This window comes from Dermacentor variabilis, chromosome 3 (assembly GCF_050947875.1).
Source record: "Dermacentor variabilis isolate Ectoservices chromosome 3, ASM5094787v1, whole genome shotgun sequence".
Taxonomy (NCBI): Eukaryota; Metazoa; Arthropoda; class Arachnida; order Ixodida; family Ixodidae; genus Dermacentor; species Dermacentor variabilis.
Genome location: NC_134570.1, coordinates 89143822 through 89164812, shown reverse-complemented (window position 1 = coordinate 89164812; position 20991 = coordinate 89143822). Strand labels below are relative to the sequence as shown.

The following is a 20991-nucleotide window of genomic DNA, read 5'->3' as shown; positions in this document are numbered from 1 at the left end:
ACGCCCACGCGACAAGGCCGTTCGAAGAACGGGAATAGCTATCGAAGTTTCATAATCCGCACACCCATTTTAGAACAAAGGCCGACCACAATGCCATTCGAGATGGCCATTGATGGGTTCGTTGACTGACTCCAGATGGCCAATGACCATTCACCAGGTCCTCCTTGCTTTATTTGGGCCCAACGCGTAGATCTTGCACCATGTGTCACCATGTAAGTGTTCCCGACTAGTAAATGATTTGTTTCGGTACTCCTTTAAACGCTCTGGAGCACTACTACGGGCAACCGCCGAGGCCCTGTATAGGTCGCGTCAATGCATGCATTCGTGCAGGTTTCCGGTGTTTGCTGGCATGTACTGCTTCTTGTTGATACTCGCCGAAGAGTTATTTTCATCAAAGGCTATCGGTTAACCTTAACGATACATTCAAAACGTATTACGCGGTTAGAGTGATTCATAACTGTCAACAGCGCCTCCCGCCTCAGATAACCAAACGGGTTTCTTACCCCGTAGTATCTGACGACGTAGCATCTGATGCAATAATGAGCACGCGCTGGTGGGCGAGTTTGTTATGCATGATTACAACAAAGGAGGTGCCAAAAAAAAACAACGGACGAAGGAAGGAGACACGAGACAACCATGTAGGCGCACTAACAATTGAGCGTTTTATTTCTTGACGCAGGAATAAATACCTGCGGTCAAGGATAAAACAACAAAACGCTCAGTTGTTAGTGCGCCTACGTGGTTGTCTCGTGTCTCCTTCCTTCGTCCGTTGTTTTATTTGGCGCCTTCGTTGTAATGATGCAATGCGACAATGCAATACGGGGCCACGAAATAGGCGTCGTAGTCGCCTGCTTGAAGCCCTCATCGGGACACCTATCCAACAATATTGTCCGGAGCTACGACATGTCACTAATTCACGTTCGCTGGAAGTTGGACGACGAGGCTACGCGCATTGCATCAGTACCCACGGCGAAAAAAAAAAACTCACCCTGCGTGGGACTCGAACCTCAGCGCTCCACATGGGAGCCGAGCTGTGTACCACGAAGACAATACAGCGGCTAGTATATTGCCGCACATACTGGAGCATCTGTATCTGCAACGTCCCTCGCACAAGATTACCAGCGCAGCGCGTTTTCTTCTGCACTGCATGTCTCTTGAGGACCATGCCTGATTTTATGGATCGCTCTGCACTCTCATTTGAAGTCGTTGCGGAGTCGCACGTCAGACAGCCCAGAAGAAAGGCGATCATCGAGCTACGTAGTCGTGTTGGCAAATTCAGCACAGTCTTTCCTGAATTAAGGCATCGTGAAAAAGCCGAAGGCGAAACGGAAAATATGCAAAGGGAGAATATTCGCCAAGATGTGTGATTTGCTAAATGCTGGCGCATAGCTGAGATGCTTTGAAACATCACACATAAAGATACACTACACAAAAAACGTTGCGTAGAAAATTCCATAAAATAACTTTTGCTGTATAGTTCGACACAGCGAATAGAAATATGTCAGATGTGAGGGCAGCATTCCGACGCGAACGTTGACGGGGCCATCTACCGCCTCTCGTATTATTTTTCTGCGTTTATGGTTAGAATTCAGGAACCCGACACAATGGTACAACAGTGTTCTGTACAATTGATATCTAAAGTACGCAAAATTCACTTCAGTGCCAACGCTCAAAGAGAATCGGATGTACCGTCTACCCATCCATGTACCGTCCCCTCAATTGCCCTTGCCATGCTTGTCACGATTTGCTCAAAACCAACGTGTATTCTTGAGAAATCTGAAGTGTCGCTTCTCGTAACTTTTCCTGCGCCCTTCCTCTGTGTGTTCATTTGTTGGTACACAAGCTATGGCTGATCCCCAGCAACACATACATCATTCTTTTCCTTTGCCTTGAGCGCAGAGATGCCAAGCTTCCCGCTCATAATTTTAGCAGTGCCGCCTCCGTCGTTCTTTATTTTCAAGTTTACGCCAGAATTGTAATACATTTTTTCAACATTTTTGCAATTTCTCAAAAAATGTTACATTTTAAACATTCTGCATTCTGGAATAGCAGAGGGACGTAGACGAATCTCTACATGGGTTTATGGACCGCATTAATTTTTTTTTTTTTTTACACTGCGACCAGTGTCGACCTCAAACTGAGGTTCTGTTCTAACAGCGATGCTATTCCAGCGTAACACAACATGGTAAGGGCAAAGTTTCTAATACTGTAATTGAGATATTGCTTAAATCTCTCGGGCCAGCGCCCATTACACAGCGCATTTCAGCACAATGCTGTTTGCGCGAGTGCACTCAGACCACGAATACTGCGGCACATCGAACGCAAGTGATCAATGCGCAATGCTTCTGCAGAGTGCCCGCCACAACTTTTCAGATCCATCATGTTCCATCATGTCGACTCTTAATGTCAACCTTGCCTGCTTACATCGACATCCGGGGCTAATGAAGCGAATGCGCGTGCGACAAAGCCATTCGATGAAAGGGTCGGGATGATGTTCCGTAATGCGCTTTCTTGCGTTGGCACAAAAACCGACCACAATTGACATTGCGGACGGTAGGGAGAAGCTTCGTCCTTTTCTGGTGTCCTCGTGGGTTCTTTGTGTTCGCACATGCATGATTCGTTGCCATGGAAACATTCCTGTACCGGCAATAGCTTTCCCCGGACCAAATATAAACGCTCTGCAGCGTACCCATGACCAGGTGCTTTCGAAGAGTAGCCCGTATAGCAATGCACCCTTACTTGTTGCCGTTGTCTCTCAGCGTATGTTGCTCCGTATTAATGATTGTCCAGAGTTATTGGCACCCAAAGCTGTTAGACAACCTGAACGACGCGTTGAGAAAGGATTACGCGATTAGCGTCATTCAGAACTGTAAACAGCGCCTCCCGCTCGATCTAACCAAGCGTCTCCACTTCCCTTACACCACCTGGAACTCGTCTGGTATGCACGACCTCCTGCAGTATGTCAACACGATAGAGGGCTACAAGGTAGACGTCGTGGTCGCATGCTGGGAGCCTTCGCTGGGACACCTGCTCGCCACCGTCCGTAGCTACGATATGCCGTTCCTTCACGTGCGCTGGATATTCCTGGCTGCAGAAAGCGCCCCAGACGAATCCTTTATCTCTAAAACGCTCCACGACGTCGGCTGCCGCGGCATATTTGTGAGCGCCTCTTCGTCTTACGTTGCCCTGGACACATACGCCAAGTGCTCCGACGGGCTCCGCCGTTTTACCGGCCCCGACGACCGCGCGTTCGAAGACAGGGACCTTAGCGACCTCACAAGTCTCAGGTACGTGAACGAAAGCAGCGTGCCGACTGTCAAGGACAACAGGAACAGGCGGCTCGAGCCTCAAGCGACCATCGTCGACAGCATCGTTCGAAAGAGCAACGCAGTCCTCGCTACGGCGGGGCAGTTCGAGAAGTTCGGGCGTAGCAACAAAAACTTCCTCTTCACCGGTGCCGTCGGCGCAGTCCAGATGAAGAGAAAAGATTTGGGAAGCTTCGAGATCTACTTGACCGAGAGTATATGGCGTGGACTCAGCATTGCCGGAGTGGTCCGCTACGACTCCTTAGCTTTCCTCTCACCGCTGCCAATAGCGATCACCGACTTGACTATCATTGGTCGGCCTTTCACGAACGCCCTCTGGGTGGCCGTCTGGGCCTCCCTGGGCGTTTACCTGTTCCTCCTAGTGACGATCATAGCGACTCGATTCACCGCCAGTGTCGGTAAACCTCCCGACGTTTTGGAAGAGGCTGTAGAACTCTTCTTCTACCTCGCCTCGGCGCTCGTCAACCATGCTCCTGACGTGCGACTCTCGAGACAAAGCAGCGCCAGGATCCTCGTGGCCTTCTGGTTCATGTTCGCCTTAATCATTTCAGCTGGCTTCATGGGCATGCTGACGTCATACACGAACTTCCCACCCAAGACGCGCCCCATTACGACGCTCGAGCAGCTGTCGCACGCGCTCGAGCGAAAGAGCGTCAAGTTGTGCATAAAGAACAACCGGTACTATCGCGACATCTTGACGTTCCACCTGCTCAGCGGCTCTAGCGTGCTCGAGGAACCTCTCAAGGAGAATCTGCGCAAGGGTGGCTGCAATACCACGATGTGCTGCCTGGAAAAGCTGTCCAACGGCACGCACGTCTTCGTCACCAACAGGGAGGAGGCGCATTTTTACACGGGCAGGGACTTCAAGGGTGCCGTGGCAGCCGAGCAAGACTTCTTCCTCGTCCACGTCGTCATGATTGCGCCCAAGTGGTCACCTTACGCCGGGGCGTTCGCCTTGGTGTCCCAGAGGCTGATGGAAACCGGGGCATCGCTGTGTGCGGTGAAACTTGTGCGACGACGTAACGCGGACCGGAGCAAGTTTCGCGACGCAAGCGCTCGCCTGGACCCGAAGTGCCTTTGTCGAGAGCTTCAGCTCAACGATCTGTACGGTCTCCTGGTGGTGTGGGCCTTCGGTCTCACGCTCGCGTTGTCAGTTCTAGGCTGCGAGATCGGGTGGAAGGTCTGTCGCAAGAAAACGCTCTCCAAGAGAAACAAGATGCGACTCGGAAAGCGCTCGCATAAAAAGAGAGAAAAACCGTCACTTGGCGAAGTGCTTAATCCGAATATGTCGAATTCCATCGTGGTTTTCGGCTATCACGCGCCGAAACATACATGTCATGCCATGGAGCAAAGGCAACGTCGCGTATTTGTATCGCTCGGAAAAAGGCGTTCTATCTTGTGATCGACAGCAACATCATTTGAGTTCTTTAGAATTTATAAGCAATCGTTATGTTCACACCGTCGTGTAATGTTCTGTGCACTCAGAATTTAATGTAATAAAAATGACATGTCGACCACGAATAGTGGCTATTCATGCTAAACCTACCCTTTGCTGTCAGATCAAATTTGTTGTGTGATGCAGCGCGAAATACATAGTTAACTGCCATCTACTATTTACTTTTCTATTTCTTTTTACTATGCACAAATGATTCACCGAGCTAGATCCTACCGCACTCTACCGGATCTTTTCTCCTGAACTGTAGTCAGTCATTCCAGCGAAAGGTTTATTCAAACGCGCATCAGGCATCTGGTCGCCTGCGTAGTAGATTGCTGCCCGTCGACAGCACTATTGACAACTGACAGCGAAGCCCGCACAACAGTTCCTCGAGAATTGTACTTAAGACCACAGATTTGTAGCGCACATATGGCATTAATTGCAAACGCTGTGCGTGTTTGTTGTCCTGTAGGTGGCTTACCTGCCTGGCGAGCGATATATGGGACACGTAGGACAGGTAGACGACAAACAGCAACTCGGAGACCTCGGGGCCGCTGCGTATGATGTTGAAGGTGCCCGCCAACGATCCGGCCACGAACGAGACCACCATCATGACGCAAGACAGGTGGAAAAGCACCACGATCCGCGTCACGCCGGGCATGTTCACCTGCCCATGGCGGAGGCGAAACATTAGCGCTTCGAGCCTCAGCGATCCTTACGCACGTGCTCTGAACTAAGGCCCTATATTCCGCGAAAGCTCGTTCCGACCGTTCAACCAGTCACTCGTCTCGAGGATACGCTCGCGCTATTTTCCATGCTTAGACACAGCTTCTCAAGGCTTTTGGCGGCTGTTGGAGGTCATAGTTCATCCATGTCGTGACATGACATGGCATGAAACGTCGACTTCTGGCCCTATATACAGTATGATAGAACTGTAATATATCATGCATGTTCTCTTTAACTGTCATCAAAAGTATGGACCTGCACGCTAAATTGATCATGTTCGGGGATATCGCTTTCAGTACTCCCTGATTGGCATGAGCTAGCAAGTGCGCCTTTTCTTGCACTGAAGGGTCACACTGCACGCAACATCCCTCTGCAGAGAAAATATCGTTGAAAATTATCACCCGAGAGTACGGCCTCAAGTAAGTTTAGGAAGACATAGCTGGTATACAGTGCCCACGGTGCACACAAAGGTTCGCTGCATAGCACTGCATTGACATGACCAAATCAGTCCTACATAGTCGCTCTGCAAGTTTTTTAATGGCCTCAATGGTGGTTGTTTGAGTAAACAAGCCCGAAGTGCGCTGCTTGAGGAACGCTAAAGCTGGTCAGTTTGCGCTGACTTGTTGCGCTACTAAGCACGAGGTGGCGCGATGAAATCCCGGTCAATAATCATATTGCGGTTTTCGCACGTAAGACCCCATAAGTGTGCGTGCGTGCGTGCGTGCGTGCGTGCGTGCGAGAGAGAGAGAGAGAGAGAGAGATTGGGAGTGTGTGTGTGTGTATGTGTGTGTGTGTGTGCGTGTGTGCGTGAGCGTGTGTGCGTGTGCGTGCGTGTGTGTGTGTGTGTGTGTGTGTGTGTGTGTGTGTTTGTGCGTGTGTGCGTGCGTGCGTGCGTGCGCGCGCGCGTGTGTGTGTGTGTGTGTGTGTGTGTGTGTGTGTGTGTGTGTGTGTGTGTGTGTGTGTGTGTGTGTGTGTGTGTGTGTGTGTGTGTGTGTGTGTGTGTGTGTGTGTGTGTGTGTGTGTGTGTGTGTGTGTGTGTGTGTGTGTGTGTGTGTGTGTGTGTGTGTGTGTGTTCGGACGCGACTCAATAATAGGTTGCCGAATTGCTTACTGAACGCGTGCGATGTTGCTAATCGGATTACAACACAGGCTGACCTTATGGGATAACGCCTGCGCTGCATAGTGAATCGCAGCATATGTACCTATCAATCTGTGAACTGTATAATGCGTAAATAGCCTACGGACAGAAAATTTAGCTTTGGGGAACAGAGAGAGGAGGGGACATAGCATGCGCTTATTTGCATTGTGGCATCGTACAAACTTTTTTAACAATTATTTATCTTTAGGCGCTTCACACAAGCAATAGTAAACTTGGAACACCAGAAATTGACAATTGTTTAGGTCACCATGACGTTTAAATGCCTAAGCATTTCTATGCTTACCCAACGAGAAAACCGTCCGTCTGTGCGTCCGTCACGTAAGACGATCACTTTCAAGATACAGCCTGCAGCAGCGAGCGAATTCCCCTTCGTGCTGCCTCTCACTTCAACGCAAAGTATACTTCGCGCCGTGCGATACGCAGCCACCGCAGGGTAGGGTCGATCACGGTTGATAATGGTCCGACGCGTATGCGTGAGGCGCTAAAGATCGATAACCGCTTATAATGAACGGTACGTCATGGGCACACCTAGCAACGCCACCTGCGGTACTTTGCTTGCTTCATCAATGCACCGTGAGCCGCCATCTGCAGTAGATCGTGTTGGCGGAGTGCTGTCGTTTACAGTGGTTGAAGCAAGTTTCATGTCATTGATAATGACACCGGGCTGCGCGGAGATTGCGGCAGCAAATTAGTGTAGCTCTATACCAAGTAAGGATAGTAGTTTTATAGGCCATGTAAACTTGTAAACTAAATTAACAAGCATGGTGTCACGCGCGCACAAGCAAACATGAACACATCTCACTCAATGACCGCGGAAACTCGCAGTCAAAACGCTGGAGTGAGGAAGCGCGGCAGCAGCAGTGAGCACATTGACCTTCATACTGTCTCTCGCTTCAACGTGAACCGCCGGAGTAGAACAACCCCATCCCTTATCTCTCTCTCCCCCCCCCCCCCCCCCCCCACGGTGCCTTGCGCGCGACAAAAGGCGGCGCGCTTCCTTCCCTCTTTGCTTCCTCGCGCGCGCGAGATTGAGCCACTATCATCGACTTACCCTCGTACATTTTCACTCGCACATAAAGCATACGGGGCGCGGCGACGATGTTAAGGCCCTTGGACTTCCTACGCATTATCACGGCAACGGCGACGGCAGAAATTCGCCTGGAGTGCTCATATAATTGCTATCCCAATAAAACGTCTTTCTTTTCTCGTTTCAGTCAGGTTACTGCAGCCGCCGAGTAAGAAGACCGGTAGTTCGAAACAACGGGAGCTGGAACCAATAGAGGAGTGAGCTCCCCAACAAAGAACGAACACGGCATTTCTGGCACCGCAGCATGCGACCGCAGGGTCTGCCGGCTGGCGCTCGGAAAGTTTATGCCGGCGACAAACCACGCGATCGGCGCGAGCCATTGAGATGGCAGGCGGCGCGGGAAAAAGGAATGCGATTCTCTGAAACTTCTTTCTTTTTTTTAGTGACTAGTTAACACGACAGCAACGCCGCGCCGCTCATTAGCGTGCACTTTTTTTACTTCGTAATACCAGTATAATAGATCGTGTAGGCGTAGCAAGTACTGCAATTTTAAACAACAGTGCTGCACTTAATAACAGCCGACTTACGCACAGTTATCTCACATATTATTCATCCGAACTACCAGGGCTACACCGCCAGTTCGCATCACTCACTGGTTTTTGTGGCTTTCTGTGCTAATTTAAAATTATCATATGTACTTAAATCTCGAAGAGCAAGCTCGATTTTATCACTTTAAATCATGGCCTTTTCGTTTCCACGAACATCTCACAACACTTTCTGAACGGTTGTCGGTCCCTTTATGTTTTTTTTTTCCTTTTACGGATATATAACCTTAGCTCTCTCTCTCTCTCTCTCTCTCTCCGGCACAGGAACAAGCAGCAAGCTCTTTGTTCCCGCGAGACGCTGATATCGCTAACGGACAGCTGCATGTGCGCGTTGTTTTCTTGGGCGCAAGAAATATAGATTCGGTAGGTGTCAGTGCAACGTCACACTTTCTTATTTTGAAGAGCTTACGCCAGGCCATTTCCCTCAAGAATCACGTCGTCTCTAAGATAAAAGCTGAGACTTTATGTAAAGGCAAGTGTATACGTTCCGGTCATCTTAGTTGCCCACGCTTCAGCACAGTATTTTGACTTATAGTAACGTGTATAATTAAAGAACCTTAGCCTAAATGTATGCGTGTAATCTTGGACGTTTTTTGCTGGAATAACGAGGCAAAGCCATGAATTCCAGCCCTAGTTGCGACATATCGTCGTGCTGTGCAGATGCCCTATTGCATTTAGCGGATGGGTGTTATTTGGATCGGACTGCTGGTACGATCTGTTGGGAACTCGGCGCTGACGCCCGTGGTTGTACCTGGGTCGCAAGCCCCAAGGGTAGCGTTGGCCTGGCGGCCTGGGGTACAACTGCAAGCATCCGAAGGTCCCGGCAAAGCATGAGTCGACAGGTAACAACGAAACAACTTGTTTATTTTAACATCGCAAAGAGTTGGCGGTCAGGTTTGACCGAAGTAGAGAGACGGGAGAGCACTTCACTCAACTGAAGAAATCGGAGCCCTCCTCTGGCGTCCGGGGGCAGCTGTTTTTATACTCTCGCAGTTGAGGGCAAGAAGGAACCCCTCAAAAGACGAGCACGTGAATGTACAATGGGCTAATGGTGACGCACACTGTCGTAGCGATGCCGTAGCACCATGTCGTGGCGCTGCGCACGATCTCGTAGCAACTGGTCGTGGCGCTGCGCAGCACACTGTCGTGGCGCTGCGCAGCACACTGTCGTGGCGCTGCCGGTCGGACACAATGACTGTAACGAGAAGATGGTCCCTGCTTTGGCTTCGCCTGTTTCGGGCACAATGACTGGAACGAGATCCCTGCTTTGGCATCGCCTGTTTCGGGCCCAATAACTGGAATGAGATCCCTGCTTTGGCATCGCCTGTTTCGGGCACAATGACTGGAACGAAATCCCTAGGCGGTCGCATCGCCGCAGACGCGCCTGGAAACACCTGGCGATGAGTGTTGTGGTGACGACGATCGGGCCAAAATGTCCGCCGCCCCGCCGCCGTCGCGCCGGCAAAACCACGTGTCGCAGGCGAAACGCAACAGACCGCCCCGCCGGGGAAAGGAGATCCCGATGGACAGGGGACTGCATCCGCTGTCCGGAGGGATGTCGCTCGATGATGCTCATAACCGAAGTCGGGCGTCCCTTGACGTTTCTTGAGCGCAGCGCACAGAGAAGGCCTCGTTCTCTCGTTCAGGTTCGCACGGGACACTGCAAAGTGACTTCGGGAGAGTTCACATTTTTGTTCTCGTTCCCGGCAAGCGTTAGAACTACGCTGAAAACTCAACCGCTCAGTCAGCAAGCACGGCACAACCCTCACTAAGCCCTGCCAGGCTCTTTCCCCTTTTTATACCACTGCCTAGTTCCTTACAGTAGTCTAGCATCACTCAGAACGCGTCCACAAATTGAAAAATTGCACTAGAAAGCATATCATCACTTTGAAACACTAAACAAAAGCAATATGTTAAAAAAAATCCTGCCTCAGGAAGAAAAACATCAGTAACAAACAATTTTGAGGCTGATTCCTACGTTAGGGGCTTCGACTTAAGCCATCGGCGTTACCGTTGAGACTCCCCTTTTTGTAACGCACCTCAAAGGAATATTGTTGTAAAGCGAGGCTCCAGCGCAGGAGGCGACCATTTTTGGGAGAGATGGTCTGCAGCCATTGGAGAGGGCAGTGATCTGTCTCAATGATAAACCTCGAGCCGGCTAGATAGCATGACAATTTCTGAACGGCCCACACGAGACATGCACACTCTTTCTCGGTGGCGCTATACGCCTGCTCACGACTGGTCAGCTTACGACTAGCATACAGGACGGGGTGTTCTACTTCTCCATTTTCCCGTTGGCACAGTACAACGCCCATGCCTCGCTCACTAGCATCGCATTGAACAATGAACCCTTTTGTATAGTCTGGCGATCGTAGCACAGGCTGGCTTGTTAGGGCACTCTTTAGGGCGCTAAAAGCTCTTTCCTTTGTCTCGTCCCAGACGACTGTTTGAGGCTCTGTCTTTCTTAGAGCATCCGTCAGGGGAGCCGCGATATCAGAGTACCTAGGGATGTACCTCTGATAGTAGCCGGCGACACCTAAGAACGACCGAATATCGGTCTTTGTGCGCGGTTGCGGAAAGTCTCGCACAGCGGCCACTTTTATTTCAGAGGGGCGGCGACGACCCTGACCAATCACGTGACCGAGGTAGACAACCTCGGCCTGTGCTAACTGGCACTTAGGAGCCTTTACTGTCAAGCCTGCTTCGCGCAGGCGGGTTAGCACTGTCCGCAAGTGTGTCATATGCTCAGACCAGGATGCGGAGAATATCGCTACGTCGTCTAGATACGGTAAAGCGAATTCTTGCTGTCCCCGCAACACTTTATCCATGAGACTTGAAAAACAGTATGGCGCGTTCTTCAAACCAAAACTCAACACTTTAGGACGGAATGTTCCCATTGGTGAAATGAACGCCGCATACCTACTAGCCTCTTCTGTAAGTGGAACCTGCCAATAACCCCTGACAAGATCTAGGGTGGAAATAAACTGAGCGCTACTAACTTTCTCAAGGCGCTCCTCGATGTTAGGGATCGGATAAATTTGATCCTTAGTGATGGAATTAAGCCTGCGGTAGTCGACGCAAGGACGAGGTTCCTTGCCCGGTACCTCAACTAAAATCAAAGGGGAGGTATAATCACTCTCACCTGCCTCAATAACACCGAGCTGTAGCATTTTCTTTACCTCAGCCTCCATAATATCGCTCTGGCGGGGTGACACCCGATACGCCTTGGATCGTACTGGCTCTGTGGAGGTAAGTTCTATATCATGAGTAAGTACAGAAGTCCTACCCGGCCTCTCAGAGAACAGACCTTGAAACTCTTGTAATAGCTGGTGTAGTTCGGTTTTCTGCTCAGGCGACAGCGGTGCTTTACTGATAAGGTCACTAATGACTTGACCGGTGTCTTCCCTGTTCGTCACTGAGCCTAGTCCCGGAAGCTCGACCGGAAGCTCTTCAGGAACGTTTACCATCATGCACACCACTGCTTCCCTTTGTCTATAAGGTTTGAGCAGATTACAGTGGTAAACTTGCTGTGCTTTCCGCTTTCCTGGCAGACTTACCACGTAGTTAACGTCCGACAGTTTCTGAACAATTCGCGCTGGGCCCTCCCACTGCACGTCTAGTTTGTTGTTTAGCGATGTGCGCAATATCATGACCTCATCGCCAACCTCAAAACGACGGGCCCTGGCTGTCCGATCATAATAAACCTTGGCCCTCTGCTGGGCCTTTGTCATTGCTTCACCTGACAACTCCTGTGCCCTTCTTAAGCGTTCGAGGAGCTTAAGCACGTACTCCACCACGACTGGGTCGTCGCCCCTACCTTCCCATGATTCTCGAAGCATGCGAAGCGGAGATCGAAGCGAGCGACCGTACACCAGTTCAGCTGGCGAAAACCCCGTAGCCGCATGCGGCGCGGTCCTTAAAGCAAACATCACCCCAGGCAGACACAGCTCCCAGTCAGTTTGATGTTCAAAACACAAGGCTCTCAACACGCGCTTCATGACGGAGTGGAGCTTCTCAACGGAATTCGACTGTGGGTGGTACACTGAGCTGTGTAGCAGCTTTACCCCACACCTTTCGAGAAAAGTTGTCGTCAAAGCGCTAGTAAACACTGTGCCCTGATCTGATTGAATTTCTGCAGGAAAACCAACTCGCGCAAATATGGACAGTAGTGCATTAACTATCTCAACTGAGCTGAGTTCTTTAAGCGGCACTGCTTCAGGGAACTTTGTCGCTGGGCAGATCACAGTCAAAATGTGTCTGTACCCCGTGGCTGTTACCGGCAGAGGTCCCACTGTATCAATAACGAGCCGTCTAAAAGGCTCCGTAATGATAGGTACCAATTTCAACGGCGCCCTCGATTTGTCCCCTGGTTTGCCCACCCGCTGACAAGTGTCACATGTCCTCACGAAATGGTCTGCGTCCCAAAAACACCCTGGCCAATAGTACTCTTGCAAGAGACGGTCCTTAGTTTTCTTAACTCCTAGGTGTCCGGACCACGAACCCCCATGTGACAAGCGCAACAGATCCTGACGATAGCATTGAGGCACGACCAGCTGATCGAACTCCACTCCTCGGCGGTCTAGATACTTCCGGTACAGGACTCCACCTCTTTCCACAAAACGCGCAGTTTTCCTGGCGATACCTTCTTTGACATTGCAGCGCACGTTTTCCAGGCTGCCATCCTTTTTTTGCTCGGCTATCAAAGCCGACCGGCTGACTCTTAGCAACCTATCAAGTCCGTCTGACGTAGGCGCGATGAGCAAATCAGTAGATAGCTCTTCTAACTTTCCCGAATCGGGATTTTCCTCTCCAGTATCTGGCGCCTTCAACGCTACAGACTCAATTTTATTCAGTTCGGGCGTGCTCTGAATATCAGCTTGCTGCGCCTCTGACCCTTTTTCGTTGTTTGATAACGTCGGCCCCGCAACTACCGCCTTTGCAGCGAGCTCCCGAACCTTCGATCTGGTTAAGGCCTGAACACTAGCTTCACCAAACAAAAGCCCCTTCTCGCGCAGGAGGTGATCGGACCTGTTTGAAAATAGGTACGGGTACTGGGGTGGCAGCATAGATGACACTGCCGCCTCTGTCTCAAGCGCTCCGAAAGGTCCTTCAATAAGCACTTTTGCTACTGGCAGACACACGCTATGAGCTTCCACGGCTTGCTTGATCCACGCGCACTCGCCCGTGAACATATGGGGTTCTACGTAAGACGGGTGAACTACATCCATCGTAGCTGCGGAATCGCGAAGCACTCGGCACTCTTTCCCGTTTACGAGGAGGTCTCGCATGTAAGGCTCAAGAAGCTTCATGTTCTCGTCAGTGCTGCCTATTGAAAAAAACACAACTTTTGGTGTTGTTTCCGGACACTGCGCCGAAAAGTGACCCGGCTTCTGGCACGTATAACAAACGCCCGCTCGCCTCATCTCGAACCGCTTTCTGCGTTCGGCTTCGGCTGCCGTCTCTTTACGTTTGGTCGGATTGCTTTCACTCGCATCCTCACTACGCGTGTCCCCCTTAAATCTCATGGGCGTGAACCTTGGCCTCTCAGACTTGGAGCCAAATTCACCCTTTTGACCGTCCTTAGCTCCGCGAGCCCGACGCGTCACAAACTCCTCGGCTAGCTCAGCGGCTTTAGCCACCGTACAAACGTCTGGCCTATCCAAGACCCAGTATCGCACGTTCTCAGGTAACCGACTATAAAACTGTTCTAGCCCGAAGCACTGCAGAACTTTATCGTGGTCACCAAACGCTTTCTCTTCTTTGAGCCACTCCTGCATGTTCGACATAAGCCTATACGCAAACTCTGTATATGACTCACTTCTGCCTTTCTCATTTTCCCGAAACTTCCGACGGAACGCTTCCGCAGACAGCCGGTACTTTTTTAGCAGACTCGATTTTACTTTGTCGAAATCCTCTGCCTCCTCTCTATCCAAGCGAGCGACTACGTCGGCCGCCTCGCCGGGTAACAAAGTGAGCAAGCGCTGTGGCCACGTTTCCCGAGAGAACCCCTGCTTCTCGCACGTTCGCTCAAAGTTAACCAGGAACAAACCAATGTCCTCTCCAAGCTTAAACGGCCGCATCAGGTCAGTCATTTTGAACAATACGCGTTCTCCTGCACCGTGTGCCTGACTTCCATTACGAGCGCGTTCCATCTCTATCTCGAGACGCTTCATTTCCAAAGCGTGTTGACGCTCTTCTTTTTCTTTCTCTGCTTTACGTTCACGCTCTTCTTTCTCTTTCTGTTCTTTAAGTTCGCGCTCCTGTTTCTCTTTTTGCTCTTTAAGTTCGCGCTCATGTTTCTCTTTTTGCTCTTTAAGTTCGCGCTCCTGTCTTTTTGACCTCTCCTCAATAGTCTCAAGGCATTCCGACAGCTCGTCATCCTCAGCCTCTAACTCAAGAATAGCCGTTATCAGTTCCGGCTTTCTTAGTTTGTCTGAGACATCCAGACCCAACTCTCTTGCAAGCTCCAACAATTTCGGTTTGCGCAACGACTTCAAATCCATGGCTGCTCTGAATGCTGCTTTCTCTACTGCTTACTATTGTCTTGCCGCAAACTAACCCGGCAGCAACGACAACCACAATTACCAGCTCTGTTTCTGACACTAACAAAAGCCTGGCAAAGCTCAGAAGAAGAAAGTCCCGCACTCACCTAACCTCGCAGGCAGGAATTCCGCGCAGTCGTTCCGCTGCAGGCAACCAGTCGTCACACAGGGCTCGTTGCACTGCTCCCGGATCGTCGTTGAGCTGCTCAGCATACTGTCAACTGCATCTCTTTGCTGCTGGCCTCCGTTGTCGTGATCTCGCCGCTGGCAGACAGTTGTTTGAAGTCGTAGGCGATCTCACCGCTGGCAACCAGATGTTTGGGATCGCGACACTGGAGCGATCTGTTGGGAACTCGGCGCTGACGCCCGTGGTTGTACCTGGGTCGCAAGCCCCAAGGGTAGCGTTGGCCTGGCGGCCTGGGGTACAACTGCAAGCATCCGAAGGTCCCGGCAAAGCATGAGTCGACAGGTAACAACGAAACAACTTGTTTATTTTAACATCGCAAAGAGTTGGCGGTCAGGTTTGACCGAAGTAGAGAGACGGGAGAGCACTTCACTCAACTGAAGAAATCGGAGCCCTCCTCTGGCGTCCGGGGGCAGCTGTTTTTATACTCTCGCAGTTGAGGGCAAGAAGGAACCCCTCAAAAGACGAGCACGTGAATGTACAATGGGCTAATGGTGACGCACACTGTCGTAGCGATGCCGTAGCACCATGTCGTGGCGCTGCGCACGATCTCGTAGCAACTGGTCGTGGCGCTGCGCAGCACACTGTCGTGGCGCTGCGCAGCACACTGTCGTGGCGCTGCCGGTCGGACACAATGACTGTAACGAGAAGATGGTCCCTGCTTTGGCTTCGCCTGTTTCGGGCACAATGACTGGAACGAGATCCCTGCTTTGGCATCGCCTGTTTCGGGCCCAATAACTGGAATGAGATCCCTGCTTTGGCATCGCCTGTTTCGGGCACAATGACTGGAACGAAATCCCTAGGCGGTCGCATCGCCGCAGACGCGCCTGGAAACACCTGGCGATGAGTGTTGTGGTGACGACGATCGGGCCAAAATGTCCGCCGCCCCGCCGCCGTCGCGCCGGCAAAACCACGTGTCGCAGGCGAAACGCAACAGTGTGCTATCGCGAAAAATCCAAACGGGTAAGGACGCTTCATCGTGTCATACTTGCGTATGATAAAATTAGATTTGATTGATTGATTGATTGATTGATTGATTGATTGATTGATTGATTGATTGATTGATTGATTGATTGATTGATTGATTGATTGATTGATTGATTTTAACATTCCCAAGACAAAGGCGATGACAGACGCCTTAATAGAGGTCTGCTATGTAAATATTTTGGTAACCTGACGTAACATGCACCAAAAGCTCGCTGCATAAGCGTTTTTTTTTCTTCATTTTACTACAGCCGAAATGCAGACCGCTGCAGCGTTGGACTCGAACCGGCGACTTCGTGTTCAGCAGCAGAGAGCCATAGCCCCTTGTTCACACCGAAAGTTATCCCACCAAAGAAGTACAAAAGAGAATACCAGAACACACCAAAAGAATATCGCCATCCTTAATGTCGCCAGCTAGGCTCGGGATGTAAGAGGTTATGCTGTTGTTTACAAACAAGCACCGGAACTTTGTCTCCCATGCTCTTCACGAAACAAGATTCCACAGTCTTTTCGCGTATACACCCACCTTGAAAGCGTTCTCCACGCCGACGAGCAGCGTGGATACAACGCCGCATGACCCTCCTATGACCATTTCACGGTGAAGTCTGTTCTGTAATGGGCGAAGATGACAACAAGTGGCTATTTATTCACAACAATCTTACGCCTGGGTGATGCGCACGCGTTCTGAACGTGCCGAAATGGGTCTATCCACGGACGACGACGACACCAATCGAATTATTACAGTGGCGCGGTCGATCTTGTAAGACAGCACTATCTGGCACCTATAGGTTTTCACATAAATTGTTGCTGTACATGTATGAGCGAAGCATCAAGCCCAGCGTTATCTTTAAATTTTAAACCTGGCCTGACATTTTGAATCCAGCGTAATATTTGAAATGTAGATATGCAACATTTATTGAGAAAAACCTGAATAAAGTGCATTGCAGGCATTAGAAAAAAAAACAATAATGACCGTACTCAACGTAAATTCGCAAAGTATCCTACACAAGTCGATGAAAAACCATGGTGAAATAGTGGATCAAGCAGCAAGCTCAGCAACTATGTATACCTCGATACCGATTGTGGAATTTGTGTGGAGCGTTGATGCATCTTAAGAAGTAATAACATACTTCCATCTACACTTATAGTAGGTCAGTGATACAATTTGTTCCGTCTCTAGAACACTAGCCACTTTGCAGCGGCTTCATTGCCTACACATGAAGGAAGGCTATAGATCTCATCACCTGTAACCGCTCGCTAAATTTGGCTGGTTAAAAGACCACAACAGGCCGCATAATTATCCCTTGATAACGTCAGAATTTGGGCTTGCTTGCACATGTTTAATTTACCTAGAATAGCGCAACAAAGATGATCAATACGAATGAGAACGCACACAGCGCTGACTTCCAAAGCTGAGTAACGTATGACGTCATTGGCACAGTCCAGTGAAGTTTTAGTTACAGTATCTGGGCGTCAATGGCGATATTGAAATGGCATGCTTACACACCAGTTCCGGTTTATCCGTGCTGTTTTGTATTTTGTTCTATTTATGCATGTTTGTTATATCGATAAGTGTCGGAAGTAAGCGCTGTGCAAATTCTCTTCCGTCCCTGTGTTCTGTAGCGCTGCTCTAAATTCAAGATAATTAGCCCGTTATACGAGAACTTCACTGGCAGCATTGTTTCACCCAAAGCAGATCACATCTGCTATGTATCGATTTCACTCCACAATACTCCACAGCGGCATAAGCTTAGCCCGATGCACGATCAATTTCTTTTTACAGCGAAGAGTGCCTGCGTCTGTCGAGCCGTGCAGATTGATAAAATTTCTCCCTATATGTGGGCCGATCCCGAAGATAGGGCAATACCGGGCAGACCCGCCCCAAAGGTGAAGCAGGCTTTAAGCACTCCGCTAACTTGCAAAAATAAGTTTAATATCTTAGGTCCAAATACAACCCGTATCAGGTATTAAGCTGATAAGAATAGATACTGCCCACATACTGAACAGTGCTTCGTCCTGTCCGCTCTCTTCGTTTCTCGTCTTTGTGCGCTTTGACAGTTTCAAGATGCAGATATTACACCTTGACCCGCCTCGGCCATGCCTTCGCTCCCACCACCCTCTCTTTGTTGGCGTTCCAAGCGCTTGCGTATCTCCTCTCCTTTTCTTCCGCTCTCCCGTGGTGGCGGTCCCGTAAGCGTGCTGCCCGCCAAGACCGCGAGGCGGAAAGAAATGCGAACCGTGCATGTGGCCCCGATCCCGCAAACTTGGAACGTTTCACCGGAGCAACGGTCAGGTTTCAGAGGGAGCTTCTGGGGGACCAATTTTGTGTGGCCTGTACTCTGTGTGACCGCTTGTGGTTTTCGAGTGACCTTGCGATCGTTACTGCACCGAGGGACGGATCGACGAACGCACGGTCGCCTTGGCTACGGTAAAGCAGTGTGCGCGCTCGGATTGCGGTGGGGTGCGTGTCTGTTCTACGTGCCGGGATTTGTTAGTAAAAGGTGTCGGGCCGTGTTTTTCAAGAATACATGGGTATCTGTAACTCCGGTGCCTCGTCCTCTTCCGAGGCTCAACATCGTGGAAGAGCGACTAGACGCGTCTCGCCCTCCATTTACGCATGTGTACGGCGTTTGACGCATGGCAATGCAAAGTTCGCGATTAAGGGGCCCACATACACAGGTTCGCTGGTCATTCACCTTCACGGAGTGGAATGATACTGTATTCTTCAGATATATCAATAGGTATATTATCTATGACTGAGAAGCAGCATAAGCGCAGAAATACGTGCATGGGCTCAAGGTAGAATTAAGTAAGTATAGCTGATCAACAGTATAGCCGAACACCTCTAATTACATCTTTCGTTCGACCACTCTCCATCGCTTCAAGTTTCCACATTCATGCGAGCTTCTTTCGTGATCAGTGCCTCTCAAATTTGGACACCCCCGTCGTAAGCATAACCCTAGCAAAAGTACAAAAATGAAGTGCGTTACAGCAACGTATTGGAACTGGGTTCGTTGGTGCACATTATAGCGCTGTGTCGCATTTTTTGTTCTTACTTGCTCCATTTACTTCTCGGTCCAGTACAACACGGTTGTTGTTTTCCTTTTATCCCTCTCCTCCCCCCCTCACACACAAAGGAGTGTAACGCAATGTTTTCTGAAGCGGGGCAGCCACGCCTCAATACACCGTGCGGACCAGACAGGCCTCCCGAAACTACTCGAGACGCACAGACCACACACCTTGAAGCCGAATATGGGCGGCTTCACCACCAGCACGATGGCCGTGACGCACGAGGCCAGCACGGGCACCAGCACCCAGTGGCAGGGCCGGCGGCGCACGGCCACCATGGTGAACCACGTGGTCATGGGCGTGATGGCGGCCACCACGGTGGCCTCGACGACCGACATGAACTGGACGGCCATGTAGCCGAGGATGTAGGCCAGCGTGGTGAGCACGGCGCTGACGCCCAGCCGCTTCTGGGCCGAGGCCGGTCCGAAGGGCTGCAGCGTGTCGGACTGCGTGGGCATCACGCTCACCAGGATGCCCGTGCCCACGAAGAACACGCACTCGGCCGAGCTGATGTTGTCGTGGCGCTTGATGGTGATCTTGATGAGCGCCAGCGCGATGCTCGAGATGCAAGCGATGATCAGCGCCACCGTCAGCGAAGACGTGCGGCCCTGCGAGGTGTGCGCGCGGCGTGTGACACCCTTGCGCAGTAGACCTTTTGTTTTTTTTGCACCCTTAAGAGTGCTAGTTTATCCCGTGGCTAACGCCCTTACCTTTGAGGCTGCGTTAAAAACGTAATGTACAGGGCAGCGAGCTCAGCATACACTTGCGACGAGAGAAGTCGTATAGTATAGTCGAGAGCCTGCACCACGGTAGTTTAAATTAAAGTTTATTTCATGTATAGTCTTCGTGACGTATGTCGTAGCTATCGTCGTGTTTATTTCCCGCGAGAAGTTGCAAAATGGAAAACTTTTTTCATCCCCATCAACGATTCGAATTTATCGCTGAAAGGTGTGGGCATTAGCCGCGGGAAAATACATCACCCATAAGGTATTTTGAAAGAATGGATGCGCTTTGTAGACGATCACAAAGAAGAAGACAGGACAGGCGCATCCAACCTTTCCAAATACAACGAACCAACTTGCCCAACAACGCATGCTGCTAAACCCATAAGGCAGCAGAATTTTTTTTTACCGTGTAGCATTTCAATAGAAATCTTCAATCGCACAGCATCTAGTCTTTTCTAGAAATAGATTCGCATTACAGAGACACTTAATAGAACTATTAATAAAGGGAAAATTAGACAATCCACGCTACCGTAGAAAATGCTACAAAGGAAACCCATACGGTTTCCTCGAAAGAAAAACATCGCAGTTGAAGAAAGATTTATCCTGGTCCGGGACTCGAACCCGGGACCAACGCCTTTCCGGGGCAGCCGCTCTACCATCCGAGCTAATCAGGCGGCTAACCGATGGTAGGAAGAAGTCGAATTTGTCAACAACTCGAAGCAAAGGCAAGAAAAGATTGACGCAATAGTTTTGCGGAAACCCGCAAGGTGTAGAGAAGTAATTATTAAAGGAAAAATCAGACATCCACCCGATCGTAGCACTTGCTACAAAGGAAACCCAACTGCGAGGCTTTTCTTTCGAGGAACCCGTATGGGTTTCTTTTGTAGCAATTGCTACGATCGGGTGGATGTCTGATTTTCCCTTTATTAATTACTTCTCTCCACTTTGCGGGTTTCCGCAGAACTATTACGTCAAACTTTTAATAGAAATATACTAACTCAGTCTCGATTAATAAGGTATTCCTTCGAAACTTTATTTTCGGTAACTTCGCGGTGGACAAGTTGATTACCATGGGGCAGAAAATGAAGACAGAACGTGCATAGGTTTTCGTTTTCCTTGGCTGTTGTTGTTGTTGTTGTTGTTGTTGTTGTTGTTGTTGTTGTTGTTGTTGTTGTTGTTGTTGTTGTTGTTGTTGTTGTTGTTGTTGTT

The 20991-nt window shown here is 50.1% G+C and overlaps 1 protein-coding gene and 1 pseudogene across 2 annotated transcripts in view; both read right to left on the bottom strand.

Annotated features, from left to right (window-relative positions):
* The window catches only part of LOC142576022 (uncharacterized), a 52456-nt gene that overhangs the window by 17890 nt on the left and 13575 nt on the right, over positions 1 to 20991 (bottom strand). The window contains exons 4-6 of one of the 2 annotated variants that reach the window (XM_075685899.1): positions 19228 to 19665; positions 16515 to 16598; positions 5243 to 5428 (exon numbers count right to left, since the gene is read on the bottom strand). In XM_075685899.1, the coding sequence (XP_075542014.1) occupies positions 5243 to 5428; positions 16515 to 16598; positions 19228 to 19665 (708 nt within the window). The remainder of the gene's footprint in view (positions 1 to 5242; positions 5429 to 16514; positions 16599 to 19227; positions 19666 to 20991) is intronic. The other variant, XM_075685901.1, reaches the window with a different exon arrangement.
* Positions 17822 to 17999, bottom strand: LOC142576773 (U2 spliceosomal RNA; annotated as a pseudogene).